We start from the raw sequence: 14,832 nt of genomic DNA on the forward strand, positions 1-14,832 counted from the left end.
TACACCCAGGAGGCCCAAAATAACTTAATTTTTTTGAGGCAAAAATACTATGAGACAGGAGGGAAATCTGCAAAATATCTGGCACATAAATAATGCAAACAACTAGAGGAAAGTACGATATACCAAATCAAGGACCCCAAGACTAATATTCTGGAATCAAAATTAGAAGACATTCAGAAATGTTTTGAGACCTTCTTTAGGGAGCTGTACTCACAGCCCAATGCTACGGAGGAGAATTGTACTGATGCCTTTCTTAGCTCTCTAGAATTACCTTCACTCCCGTCTCTCAAAAATGAGCTTCTAACACATCCCATTTTAGTGGAAGAAATTAATGCTTTTTCCAGATTAAAACCAGGTAAGGCAGTTGGGCCGGACGGGTTCAGTTCTCAGTGGTATCGCACCCTGAGGGCAGATCTAGTCCCCACATTGCTGAAGTCATTTAACTACATCCTACAGGAGGGAGAAATCCCACCCTCCTGGAGGGAGGCAACTATTTCAATTATCCCAAAAGAGGGGAAAGATAAACGAGAATGTGGAAACTATCGACCAATCAGTGTCCTTAACTTGGATTACAAACTATTTACTTCTATTCTTGCTCGTAGACTGGAGAAGTTTTTACCTGACCTCATCGATTTAGATCAGACTGGTTTCATTCACTATAGACAAACAACTGACAACATTAGGAGAATATTACACATCTCTACTCAAATTTACAGTAAATCGGGATAATGAGAAAATTAAGTACCTGGGAATATATTTGACTGCGGACCTCTCGCTGCTCTTTCAGGCAAACTACGAGCCAATATCTGCAAGTATAAAAGCTGATTTGCACAGATGGAATCTGGTCCCCTTTATGCGTCTCAGCTCCCGGGTAACCGCAATCAAGATGGACACGCTCCCCAGACTGCTTTATCTTTTTAGAAACTTGCCAATAGAAGTGAGCGATTACCAATTTATTGAGTGGGACAAATGGATCTCCAGATTTATCTGGCAGGGCCGAAAGCCAAGGATTAAATATGCTACCCTCCAGCTCCCCAAGGAAAAGAGAGGACTGGGTCTCCCCTGCCTCAGGAATTACTATTATGTCGCTCAAATAACCCCCCTCTTATATTGGTGTAACAAAACATACACGGCTAGGTGGAAGGAACTGGAGTCCAGCCTGTTGGACCGATTCCCCCTACAAGCTGTAATGGCAGATAAGGGTCTAATGTGCCGGCTGGAAAAGCTGGGGAACCCCTGGTTAACCCACACCCTCCAAGTTTGGCAGAAGGTAATCAACATCTGTGGGATACACAAAATGCTAAAAATCTTCAGGTGGGTTGCTTTCGACTCGGATTTTATTCCAAACAGACACGACTCTAACTTTGAAGCATGGATATCCTATGGCCTTACGACATTCCTCTCTCTTACTCATAGAAATATTGTGCTCAGATTTGAGGCCTTACGGGACGATCACAACCTGACAAAATACAACTTTCATAGAAACTTACAGCTGAGATCATATATTGATCATGAATGCAAACTGTCCGACTTCAATGATGCTGAGTTGCATTTTTTCCTCATCCTGAAAAATGCCACAACCATGACCCCTACTAAATCTATTTCTAAACTATACAAAGCCCTCTCTAGTGCCAGCAAGGATAATACTTTATACACTAAGGATAAATGGGAAAGGGAATCAGGGATTGCTATTTCTGTGGGGGAGTGGGAAAATGTTTTGTACTGCCAGTGGTCCACGTCCAGTTCTATGAGCTGGAAGGAACATGGCTGGAAGAATATTATTAGGTACTTCAAGACTCCATATCAGGAGAGGTACAAAGGGGCTTATATGCAATGCTGGAGACAATGCGGCTCGACTGTTGCTAACCATTTTCATGTCTTTTGGGACTGTCCCAAGTTAAAAAACGTTCAGGTCTCCTTAAGTGCAGTCTTTAACGTTCAAATACCTTTAGATTTTAAGGTTTTATACATGGGTTTGGTCCCCTTTCTGGAATGTAGGAGTGAGATTAAGTTGGTGCAATTACTCTTGGTGGCAAGTAAAAAAACAATTACTAGAAGATGGTTAAGCCCAGCCCAGCCTACCCTAGACGACTGGTTTGGGATCATTTTAGAGATATTTAGGATGGAAAAACTTACATATCTGTTAAGAAATCAAAAAGCCAAATTCTACCAAATTTGGAACAATTGGATCCAATTCATCACCCCCACGAGGGCTGACTTCACTTGATTTCACTATTACTTGGTTGTTTTTTGTTTGTTTGTTTTTTACATTTACTTCTATTACTATTGCTTGTTTATTTACTTATTTCTTCACAATGATTGCAGCATGGGCACCCCTCCCAGTTTGTGTTTATAGTTCCATGTAATGTGTTCTATATATCTCCTTTGGGAGAGCATGCGAGCAACTGTCCTAGTAATAGCTAGTGGAGGTTAATATGCACCCGCTGATCACTTTGTTTATCATTTGCTCTCCTGGACTTAATCTAAAACCTGGAAGGACTTTGTTCCCATGTTATTCATATACTGCTATGCAGATGGTTTTTTCTTGTCCAATCCAAATAAAGATATAATTAAAAAAAAACATTTTATTCAAGTTCATCCATATGATGTTGTATCTTAGTATGTTAAGGTTTCATCAAAAATAAAAAGATGGCATGTAATATAATAACAAACTTTACATAAGTATTATAGATTATCTTTTGTTTTTCAGACTGGGTGGCTGTAACCTGTCAGAGAGAAGCTGTGAAGCTCTGTGCTCAGTCCTCAGCTCCCAGTCCTCCAGTCTGAGAGAGCTGGACCTGAGTAACTCTGACCTGCAGGATTCAGGAGTGAAGCTTCTGTCTGCTGGACTAAAGAGTTCACAGTGTGCAGTGGAAACTCTCAGGTCAGGATTCAAACGTTAACACATATGATCATTTAAAATGTGAATTATATTATTGATTGACTTATCTATAGAGCTTTTAGCTAAACTTATATTTATATTTGAGTGGATTATTAGACTGAATTACTGTGTAAAATTTGTCACAGTCATACGATTTTGTTTATTTATTTATTTTTTTAATTCATGTACTGGCCATTTTACATAAATTTGGCTAATCTTCTACAATATATACATTTGATTTTGTTAGGAACAAAATGTTCAAATTACATATTTTGCTGGATATTGGGTATTAATGAAATTATTATGTCTTTAATGACACCACATTTCCATATGTAGGAGGTTACTGGTGGTATTGTTTCAGTGTCTGAGTTTTCCTTGCAAAGAAACATCTGGAATTTAACAATACATATTTTAAAGCTGTTTTCTCCAAAGGGATTTGTATTAGTGATGGTAAATTTGATTCTTTTTATCGAATCGAGTTTAAATGAGTCACTCACCAAAATGAATCGGGTTTTTTAAGTCATTTGAGTCTCTGAGTCAGTTGCCCAGAGAGTGCCAAAAATGTACTTTTTCTCTCAAACTTAATTTGTTTTTATTTTCATGTAAATCCTACTGCTATGATGAGTGACTGAAAAATAAAAACAACTATTTTATAGAGCAAAAAAGAATAAGATTTCTAAATTGGACATTTATTTTTGTTTATGTTATTAGTATTTCCTCTTTATCATCTTTGCACAAAAACAAAGTGTAGACTGAATGTTATATTGCATCAGTCAGACTATCAGGCTTCATCTCAGATGAAGGAGTGACTCTTCCGTGGTAACAAACTGTGAGTTTCAGCAGCTGAGAGGCAGGAGGGAAGGGTGAGTGAGTGGTCTTGATGCATTCTCAGTCTAGACTAGACTAGAAAGAGGGGCGCTGCTCTTGTGGCGACCAGCAGGTTGTCTCTCTCTGTCAGTGTCAGTGTTTTAACTTATTTTATTTCATTCTTTTATTCCTTTATATATATATTTTTTTGCCTGAGGAAATTCTATAGCATCGGCTTGTGCTTTGTGGAACTTCTTTTAACGAAGATGGGTTTTTTATTTCGCATGATTTTATTGGCAATCCTGACGGTTGTTTGGAGTCATTCCTTTACCATCAATAATCCTGGCTAATGTGCAGTCTCTGAGGAGTAAATTGGATGAACTGCATTTGAATGTCGCACACTTGCGTGGCTACAGGGATACATGTCTAATGGCATTCACAGAGACTTGGCTCAAGGACTCTGACCCTGATTGTTCTCTGGAACTAAATGGCTTCGGGTTTCCTATACGTTTGGATCGAGACCCCGGAGCTACCCAGAAATCTCAAGGAGGAGTGTGTTTGTATATAAATCAGAAATGGTGTAAAAATGTGACCGTTCGTAGACAAGTGTGTCTGCCTGACATTGAGCTCCTCTCTGTGTCTTTGAGGCCGTTTTATCTGCCGAGGGAATTCCCACAGATCAACGTCACCATTGTTTACATCCACCCTAAAGCGAATCCTAAGAATGCGACTGACACCATCTCCATTTTTTTCCTAATAACAAACCATGGTCTTCAAAAGGTCTTATGAGGCTGATTCATGAAAGGAAAAAAGCTTTTATTGAAGGGAATATCTTGAAAGTTAGAGAAATTAGGAAGGAGATCAGATCAGAAATTAAAAAAGCCAAAGTAAAATACAAGGATAAGGTAGAGGCGGAGATGGGTAGCAATAACTTAAGGGTGGCCTGGGCAGGCATGAAACACACGACTGGTCACTGTTACAGTGACTGTAATAAGATAAGTCTTCCTGGTTTTAGTTCAGACTCTCAGTTAGCAAGTAGAGAAGCTTATAGACCCTCTACAATTTGCATACAGGCCTCGTAGACGTGTTGATGATGCAGTGGTCACTCTGTTGAACTTCCTTTATCGCCATCTTGATGGCGCCAAAGCTCATGCTCAGCTCTTATTTATTGATTTTTCTTCAGCTTTTAATACTATCCAGCCACATCTTTTAGCTGATAAACTTCTTAACCAGTTTACACTTGATCTTAATCTCGTTGGTTGGGTTTTAAACTTTTTAACTGACAGATCTCAGTGTGTGAGAGTGAACGGCTGTTTTTCCAAACAGCTGAACTCTTCCACTGGCTCACCGCAAGGTTGTTGTCTCTCTCCTCTACTGTATATTTTGTACACTAATGACTGTCGCAGTACACAGGCCAACAGGCATTTCATTAAATACGCAGATGACACAGTCATTGTAAGCCTCCTTCATGGTGAAGAGGATTCCCATGGGCCTGTTGTGGATGAGTTTGTTTCGTGGTGTGATCAGTCCTTCTTAATGATCAGCACCTTGAAAACCAAGGACATGGTTATTGACTTCAGGGAGACATCCCCTCATCCTGCGCTTACAGTGGTAAATGTGCAGCCATTGAACTGGTGGACAGTTATAAGTATTTGGGGGTTGTTCTTGATAAAGCTCTGTGCTTTGAGTCACATCTTGCTGCTACAGTGAAAAAGGTTCAACAAAGACTTTTTAAGGAGGTTGAGAGGTTTCAATGTTTCATCTGCAATGATGACTCGTTTTTTATAAAAGTTTTATTGAATCTGTTTTAACTTTCTGTATCATTGCTTGGTACGGTAATATGTCTCTGAATAATAAGACCAGACTTAACAACCTGGTTAAAGTGGCTGGTAAGATTTCAGGGAGGTCTCAGGTCCAGCTTGTGGACTTTTATAACAGGCAGGTGCTGAGGAAGGCGACCTCTGTCATGTTGTGTTCAGATCATCCTCTCTTTAATGATTTTCAACTGCTTCCATCAGGTCGTCGTTATAAAGTGCCTGCAGTGAAGACAAAGAGACATAGATTGTCTTTTGTACCTACTGCTATTATCATAGTTAATAACACTGAACCATATGTGTTGTTGCCATTGCACATTGTACTTTTTTGATGAAAAATCTAGGTTGTTTTCTCAGGCTTATATTATATTATATTATTTTGGAGTGTGTATGTGATGTGTTGGTTGCCTGTTTGTTTGTTTGTACGGACATCTACAACTATATGTAAAAATACAAAACAAAACAATTTTCAATTTGTTCTAGTTTATTGCACTTTTTGCTGTATATGTATATATGTATATGTAGTTACTATGGACTGAATGCATACATATTATTAAAATTTGGGCTATAACGGTTGTATTGATGTATAGCAACTTGAACTGCTCCCCAAAATGGCACTACAGCAGTGGTTCCCAAACTTTTTTTGCTGGGCCCCCCTTTGTTTTACACGAAAAACGTTCGCCTCCCCCCCGGCGCGTGAACAGCACGCACACGCACTAACACATCCTCCAACCACACACGCCCATATTTTGCTCCATTGCGGTTTATTTCACACCTCAAACATTTAGTAAACAATTAAGCAAATACAAGTAATCTGCAATAAATTACAGGTAGTAAGAAAATAAACTACTAAATCTTTTACGCTACGTCCGCACCTACACTGGTATTTTTGAAAACGCAGCTGTTTCATCCAAACAGCGTTTCAAATCACCAAAAACTGAGATTTTTTTAAAACTCCTTTTTTGCGGACGAGGAATACAGAGTTCATCTGGCAACGTCAAAGGTTGCGCCTTTTTTCACGTCACGTTATTGTTTATGTGAGATGAATTGCAGAATGGCAGACAGAGACAAAATACTGTTACTCTGAGTATCTGCAGGTTTCACACGCAGTTACTGTCCCTCCATTTACAAAGGCGTCACGGGTAGTTGTTTTTTCTTCTTCTGTAATACTAATCAACATTGCTGTCATTTTCAAAAAATGCCTCTCTGTGCAAAATGGGTTCAAAAACATAAACAGCTGTGGGATCCTGTTTGTCTGTGATTTGAATCGAGGGAACAAATCGTGGCAGGATCAGCCTGATGTTATTTGTATCCCGCTGTAACTTTACTCTATAAAGAGCAAACATCTCCAAAATGTCAGGAGTAGTTAGTCACTACAACAAGTGTTTGTGAACTAAAAATCAAGAATGTGGGATCCTGTTTGTCTGTGATTTGAATCGAGGGAACAAATCGTGGCAGGATCAGCCTGATGTTATTTGTATCCCGCTGTAACTTTACTCTATAAAGAGCAAACATCTCCAAAATGTCAGGAGTAGTTAGTCACTACAACAAGTGTTTGTGAACTAAAAATTAAGAATGTGGGATCCTGTTTGTCCATGATTGGAAGAGCCCAGCGCTGCTCCCGACGCAGGGACCTACCTCAGCACCTGTGCAGGTGAAGCCAAAGGGCAGATTTGCTTCACCATATTTTCTAGTCTTTGGCTTAGAATGAAGTTGGTTTGGAAACATATTCAGCGATGCTTCATCTCCTGCTTTGCGTTTCTGTGGGCGCCGTGCTAGCAGTGTTCAAGCGTCTTAAAGGGTTTAACATCAAAGATTCAGTGGAGAGCTACTGTAACAGCTGAACAGAAAAACTCTTCCTCCCCTGGTGTGCTACTCTTCACAACCCGCAGGACTTTCACCCTCAAGAGATGGAAAAGGGGAACGAGGGCCGACGTCCAGGTGAAACTGAGAAGCTACCAGAGGCTAGCTTCTTGGCTGTGGGGAGAATCCTGGTGCCTGCGTCCACTTCCTCTCCTGACATTTAGTTAATATGTTACGCCGGTGACTGGGACCTGGGCTCTGTGGCTCAGAAGCAGTTTTTCTCACGGTGTGTCCGTCAAACGTTCACTGTTTTTATTGATAACAGCTATGTCTGCTCATCGATCATTGCTTCCCCCAGCTCTGGAGTCGCTGCCCTGCCCAGCAGGTCCACAGGTCTGCATTGTCTTTATTTCAAGTGCCGCTGCAGTCAGCTGTTGATTTTGCAGATCGACCGTCATCAACTCGGTTGGCCCCGCTTAACGTTCGCTCCATAACAAACAAATCATTTATTCTAAGCGATCTCTTTATTAAAGAGTCTCTAGATTTCATGTGTCTGACTGAGACGTGGCAGCAAAATAAGAATTATGTCCAATGTTCCCTCTAATGTTTCATGTGTCTGAGCGAACACACAAACTCCCTGAGCGGTCCCTTGGATCACTGGATCACGTTGTCATTAACGTGGCTTCACTCTACATCAACCAAAACACCGGTGTCGGCACATGAGGACGCTGTCATAGCCCGTCAGCGACGTTGATTAGCTGCGTATATACGAATGTGAATCATTGGCTGGACTATGGGATAAGGCGGCATCGTTCTAAATACTGGAGCAGCCAGTCACTGACTAACACTGCAAAGCAGAATTGTTAACGTATTTATTTTAATTTCAATTCAGGTTAGTATTTAGTATTTATTTATTTATTGTCATTGTCAAGAACAATGAAATTGCGTTTGGGGCTTCCATACAACCCAAAAAAAAAAGAAGAAAATAATAAATACCCCTTAAAACCCAAGTGTACATATTTAACCCAGTGTGACTCCAATGCAATAAGACAATCCTTAGCAACAACATGAGAACATGACAAGTAATGTTCGTAGAAAATCAGACAAAGACCTGAGAAACATGACAAAGTACAACAATGCAACCCATTCAATATTATTGTACTGTGAGATATGATATCAGATATGATAGTTATCTATTTAAGAAGGAGGGGGGGGGGGGCAGGAGGGGGAAGAGAATAAAGATATGATGCACCAATGCAGACCAGTTCATTGCTATTAAGAAGTTGGATATGGTTATTGTCCGTGAGAGGGGGGCAGAGAGTTCAGGAGCTTCACAGCCTGTTAGATATCTTTTTGTGCGCAATGCAGATACTCTGTGTGCAGAGAGCGTGTCAGCGGATTGCGCCCGTGCGCAGCTTAGAGGGAACATTGATTATGTCCACTTGAATGAAATCTGCCCGGCTGGCTGCTCCGTCATCTGAACTCCGCGTCTTTTAGGACGTGGTGGAGGACTCGCTGTTGTTTACCAGGACAGATTCACATGCAGTCTGATGACCTCGGACTCCTTTTCTGCATTTGAGTCACAGATGATGGTCAGTTCTCTAAAAACCAGTTATTGTATTTTATTCTACCTGATGGGGTCTTTCTAACTGAATTTAATGACCTTCTGACATCCATCATTTCATTGGAGAAGGTTGGGAGATTTGAGCCGTCATATTGATGAAGCATCCTGTAACACTGCTGCTGAGCTCATCACTGTCACTGAGTCTTTTAACTTTAGGCAGCATGTTTCTGGCCCCACACATACAAAGGGTCACACACTGGATCTTGTTTTCTCCCTGGGTTTAAATATACATGATGTATGTGTGGAGGATGTCCATGTGAGTGACCATAGCTGCATATTTTTTAACTTGTTATTTTACTTGGATCCTTCATCTCCTAAACTGATGATCCAAAGGCGGATTATAAACCAAGATGCTGCTGGAAGGTTCTCTGCCATGTTTGACCCTCGCATGGCTCGTAGTGACCTCGACTCACGTATTTTATCCTTTAATGATCAATGCAAGTTGTTGGAAAGCCCACTGATAACATGTTTACATGGCTAAAATGTTATGGCTCATTCATTGATAGTATTTTCGCCATAGAAATTGTTATGTCCTATATTGTTGAACCCACCATGTCTATGCTGATGCTCTTTGAACGCACCACATACGTACTCGAGGCCATGCAGTGGCTGCTAGTCTGTGTTCTCAGTATTTTTATGTGTCAGTTCCAGTTTTAGAGCTCTAAAGTGCAGCTATCGTGTTAGGAATATGTTAGGAATAGACAGGAACACTGAGCACACTGAGGTCAAATCTTTATTTAGGGCGACCGTGGCTCAGGGGGTTGGGAATCGCATCTGTAACCGGAAGGTCACCGGTTCGATCCCTGGGCTCTCTGTCCTGGTCGTTGTGTCCTTGGGCTTTACCCTACTTGCCTACTGGTGTTGGCCAGAGGGGCCGATGGCGTGATATGGCAGCCTCGCTTCTGTCAGTCTGCCCCAGGGCAGCTGTGGCTACAACCGTAGCTGCCTCCACCAGTGTATGAATGTGAGAGTGACTGAATAGTGGCATTGTAAAGCGCTTTGGGTGCCTTGAAAAGCGCTATATAAATCCAATCCATTATTATTATTATTTTACCACTCGCTGCATTCTTGATGTTCATGTTCTTCTCTTTCCCCTCACCCTGCAACCAGTCATGGTAGATGCTCCTCCTGGAGCCTGTTTTCACTGGGAGGATCTTTGTGTCAAAGGGAGTTCTTCTTCCCACCATCACCAAGTGCTGCTCACAGTGGAGGCGGTTACCTTACACTGTTAAACAGCTTCAGATGACTGTTGTTGTCTGTTGGGTATTGTCACTTATAAATAAAGTTACATTGAATGGATGTATGGATGGATAGATGTTATTGTGACAAAGAGAAAACGATTGTTGACAGATTGATTGTTGTTTTGTGTGTCTGCAGTCTGTCAGGCTGTCTGATCACAGAGGAAGGCTGTACTTCTCTGGCCTCAGCTCTGAGCTCCAACCCCTCCCATCTGAGACAGCTGGACCTGAGCTCCAATCATCCAGGTCCCTCAGGAATGAAGCTGCTGTCGGCTGGACTGAAGGATCCAGGCTGGAGACTGGACACTCTCAGGTATGGAGAGAATGTCTGATAGAGGAGGAAGAGCTGGAAACATTTCCTGTGTCCTTCACTCACTTCCTGTTTGTTTCCTGCAGATGAGACATGAACAATCACACATGCAGGAATATTTTCAGGGACAGACACACTAATCTAGCTGGATAGTTCATGGATATTTATGTAGGGGTCTCCAAGGAGTCTGGTTGCAGGAACATTTAGGTCACAGGTGTACCTGAGATAGATACCAGTGTACCTAATAAAGTGTCAGCCATGTGTATGTTTCCCATGCTGTATGTCCACAGTGACAGAAGGATGAAACAAGGCTGTGAATCATTTCAGTCTGTGTTTGTGACAAAGAGGCAGACAGGAGCAGCTAACATTTGGAAATGGAAGCTTAAATAATGACAAACTCTACATTCACAGCTGAATTAACAATAAATTTGTTCTCAAGTGCACATTTAGCAGCTAATGCTATTACTGTTTTCCCTTGCTTTCTACAACTTGAGCAGCTATTGCTAAGTAGGCCACTTTGCTCTGCTAAGGATTTATGTGACCATGATGAAAACTCTGATAAGCTAATGCTGCTAAGCTAATACTGTTTATGGGCCCTGTTAGAATCAATATTTCATTCTCATTCTGTTGTTTGAGAACAATATTAACGTTTCACATCATTATAACACAAGAGAAAAGGGTATTAGCGTTAGCTACTAATGCTTATTCACCTCAAATTAGCTTTAGCTGCTAATGGTAGCCTACTTAGCAATAACTGCTCACTAATATAATGCTAATTCACATCAAATTAGCATTAGCTGCTCAAGTTGTTATAAGGAAAGAGAAAACGGTATTAGCATTAGCTGCTAATAATTGTTCACCCCTAATTAGAGTTAGCCCCTAATGGCAGCCTACTTAGCATTAACTCCTGACGTCGTTGTAATGCAGGGGAAAAGAGTTACCATTATCGGATAATGCTAATTCACATCAAATTAACATTAGTTAACAACGGTAGACTTCGTATCATTAGCTGCTGTCATTCTTACAAAGCAAACAGTATGAGCATTAGCTGTTAATGCTTTCTCATCTAACATTAGAATTGGCCACTAATGGCGTATTGTTAAAAAGTAAAAAAACACATTGTTAGCATAAGCGGATGATGCTAATTCACCTAAATTAGCATTAGCTAATGATGGCTACATACCTAGCATTAGCTACTGATATTGATATAAATCAAGAAAATATGGTATTAGCATTAGCTTTTAATGCTTTTTCATCTAAAATTAGAATTAGCCACTAATGGCGTGCTATTTAGCATTACCTCTTCACATCGCAGGGGAAAAGTTAAAATTAAATAAAAAAAAATGTTCAGATTAGCTACTCATATTGTTAAAAAGTAAGAAAAAACATTGTTAGCATAAGCGGATAATGCTAATTCACCTCAAATTAGTATTAGCTAATAACGGCAACCTACTTAGCATTAGCTGGTCACATTGTTATAATGCAAGAAAATATGGTATTAGCATTAGCTGCCAATTCCTAAATACCTAAAATTAGCATTACCTGTAATGGAAGTCTACTTAGCATTAACTCCTCACTAATGTAATGCTAATTCACATCAAATTAGCTTTAGCTTTAGTATTAGCTGCTAGCACCAGCCTACCCAGCACTAGCTGCTCACATTGTTAAAAGGGAAGAGAAAACGATATTAGCATTAGCTGGTAATAATTATTCACCCCTAATTAGAATTAGCTGCTAATGGCAGCATACTTAGCATTAACTCCTCACATCGTTATAATGCAAATGAGGCTAACTTACATTAAATTAGACTGCTGTTATTAGCTAATGCTATTTAGCAGTAGCTGCTCACATTGTTATAAAGCAAAGGAAAACGATATGAGCATTAGGTTCTAATGCGTATTTGCCTTTAATTAGACGTAGGTGCTAATGGCGACCTACTCAGCATTAGCAGCTCAGATGTTGTATTGCTAGGAAAAAGAGTGTTAGCATTAGCCGTTCACATTGTTATAAAGTTAAGGGAAATAGTGTTAGCATTAGCTACTCACATTGTTAAAAAAGTAAGTGTTAGCATTAGTGCATAATGCTAATTCACATCCAATTAGCATTAGTTAATAACGGCAGCCTATTTAGCATTAGCAGATAATGTTGAATTTGGCCCACTGGAAAAGTTAAGAACTCAAGATTTAGGAGTGTTTCTCGATAGCTCTTTCTCATTTGAGAAACAAATAAATGTTGTTATTAAAACCAGCTGTAAGCTTTATATTGTTGATTGTCATTTCCCATATGGAAAAGATATATAAATCTTATAAAGTTTGTATCTGTCTTGTGTGAAACTTGTATGAAAAGCATACAAGAGTGAAAACAGATATAAGATCCCTTGAAAAATTATATAATGAAACTTGTATGTTTTCGATACTTACTAAAACAATATATGAAAGTAATGAGAAAGTGGCCACTTTCGTGAGTATGACTTTCATCATATAAGTTTTTAGTCTTTTCCATATGGGATATGCTTAAAAATATTTACTCATACATGCTTAGTTTTATAATCGATTGGATGATGATAGAGGTTTGATCCTTAGTAGTCTGTAAAGACTCTGTATGCCTTCCACAGTGCTCTGGCATGCACACACCACTTGGGGCCATGAGAGAGGTCGTACCCTCTCTTACTGATTTATGGTGTAGGACAGGGGTCTCAAACTCAATTTAGCTGGGGGCCGCTGCAGGCAGAGTCTGGGTGAGGCTGGGCCGCATTAGGTTTTCCACAAGAAAGACATGGTTAAAAAATTCCAATCTTCTCAAATCTCTTTATTTTTATTTTTTAACACAAAATATGAAAAATAAATAAACAAATTAAGAATTAATAAGAAAATAAATCAATCTGTAATACATAAATAAAATAATAATAAGATATTTTTAGTCAGTGAACTTGTGTGTTTTTTTCAGTCTTCTATATCTGCTGTGTTTAGATTGAAATGTCTGTATTAACAGTTCTATAACCTTCTTCTGAACATGAATGGAACACTGTAGAAAATGAACTGTTCTTCTGAACATGGCTTCTCTTGCCTACTCCTTGCTGCTAGAGACCTGGCAGCGTTTCCTCTCGCATAGCCAAGCCAGATTTGGCCTGAGGGAGGAAGCAGTTGCGACCCTCAGTATGTCTTGAAGATGATCATCCGTAAGTCTGAACCTGTACTTGGACTTATTGAAGTTCAAAGTGGAGAAGAGCTTTTGGCACAAGTATGTGCTACCAAAAAGGCACATGGTCCGCTTGAACATTCGGGAAAGCCGAGGGAAACTAGGGCTCAAGTCTCTCAAAAATTGTCCAAGCTTGTCTGCTTTTCCACTCACCTCCCTGAACTTTGCTTTGAGTTCAGAGTTGCACTGCAGCTCAATGAGCTCCATTTGAAGCACAGAAGGGGCATCTTGCACATCAAAGGAGAAGGGGTCCGCAAAAATGTGAAAGGTGGCTCTGTGTGTCTTGAAGTCAGCAAATCTGTGATCAAATTCCTCCTGTAGCCTCAAAATGACATCAACATACTCGTCAGCACTGAATGGTGTGCCTGCATCCACGAGTGCCTTGCATGCTGGGAAATGGCAAAGGTTTGTCTGAGAGAGCTGAGCTTTCCAGAGCGCCAGTTTTGTGGAGAATGCTCTCACGTTGTCATAGGCAGCACTGACAAGTTGCCCCTGGCCTTGTAACGTCTTGTTCAGTACATTAAGCTCATGTGTCATATCAACAAGAAAAGCTGAGTCCATGAGCCATTTGGGATCAGTTAGCACAGGAACACTAACTCCATCCTTCTCCATGAAGGCTTCACTTCTGCTCTCAACTCAAAAAGTCTCTTTAATACATTTCCCCTGCTGAGCCAACGTACCTCAGTGAAGTCGAGCACATCCCCATATTCTGACTCCATTTCCTCTAAAAAAGCACAGAACCTTCGGTGCTTTAAGCCCCTGGATCTGATTTGGTTGATGCATTTCACAACAATAGACATCACATTGTCAAACTTCAGGCATTTGCTGCAAAGGACCTGCTGATGGATGATGCAGTGCAGAGCAATGGCCTCCTCCACGCCTTCCTCTTCCAGTTTGTTTTGTGCCACCAGTCCATGTTTCCTCCCTGTCATTGATGGCGCTCCATCTGTTGTTATTCCAACAAACCTCTTCCATGGCAAACCAACATTCTCAATGGCATCACACAGCTTGTAAATATCTGCTGAGCGGTGGTCTGGCCATGCATTGGAATTACTGTGAGCAGCTCCTCCATCACTTCAAAACTGTCATCAACACCACGGACATACATTGGGAGCTGGGCAGTGTCGGTGATGTCTGTGGTCTCATCAAGAGCGACT

General features: G+C 40.5%; 2 protein-coding genes across 3 annotated transcripts in view; both read left to right on the top strand.

Moving 5' to 3' along the window:
• Positions 1-14,832, top strand: part of LOC146640604 (protein NLRC3-like) — an 83,488-nt gene that overhangs the window by 65,583 nt on the left and 3,073 nt on the right. Inside the window, exons 8-9 of one of the 2 annotated variants that reach the window (XM_085399918.1) lie at positions 2,711-2,884; positions 10,307-10,480. In XM_085399918.1, coding sequence (XP_085256044.1) covers positions 2,711-2,884; positions 10,307-10,480 — 348 coding nt within the window. Of the gene's footprint in view, positions 1-2,710; positions 2,885-10,306; positions 10,481-14,832 lie in introns of those variants that run through there. The other variant, XR_014909981.1, reaches the window with a different exon arrangement.
• LOC146640606 (NLR family CARD domain-containing protein 3-like) overlaps positions 1-14,832 on the top strand; it is a 248,787-nt gene that overhangs the window by 25,770 nt on the left and 208,185 nt on the right. The window lies entirely within an intron of this gene.

This window comes from Rhamphochromis longiceps, unplaced genomic scaffold (assembly GCF_057381845.1).
Source record: "Rhamphochromis longiceps isolate RC_006_pf unplaced genomic scaffold, R_longiceps_female_GT1.1 unmapped_scaffold_4, whole genome shotgun sequence".
Classification (NCBI taxonomy): Eukaryota; Metazoa; Chordata; class Actinopteri; order Cichliformes; family Cichlidae; genus Rhamphochromis; species Rhamphochromis longiceps.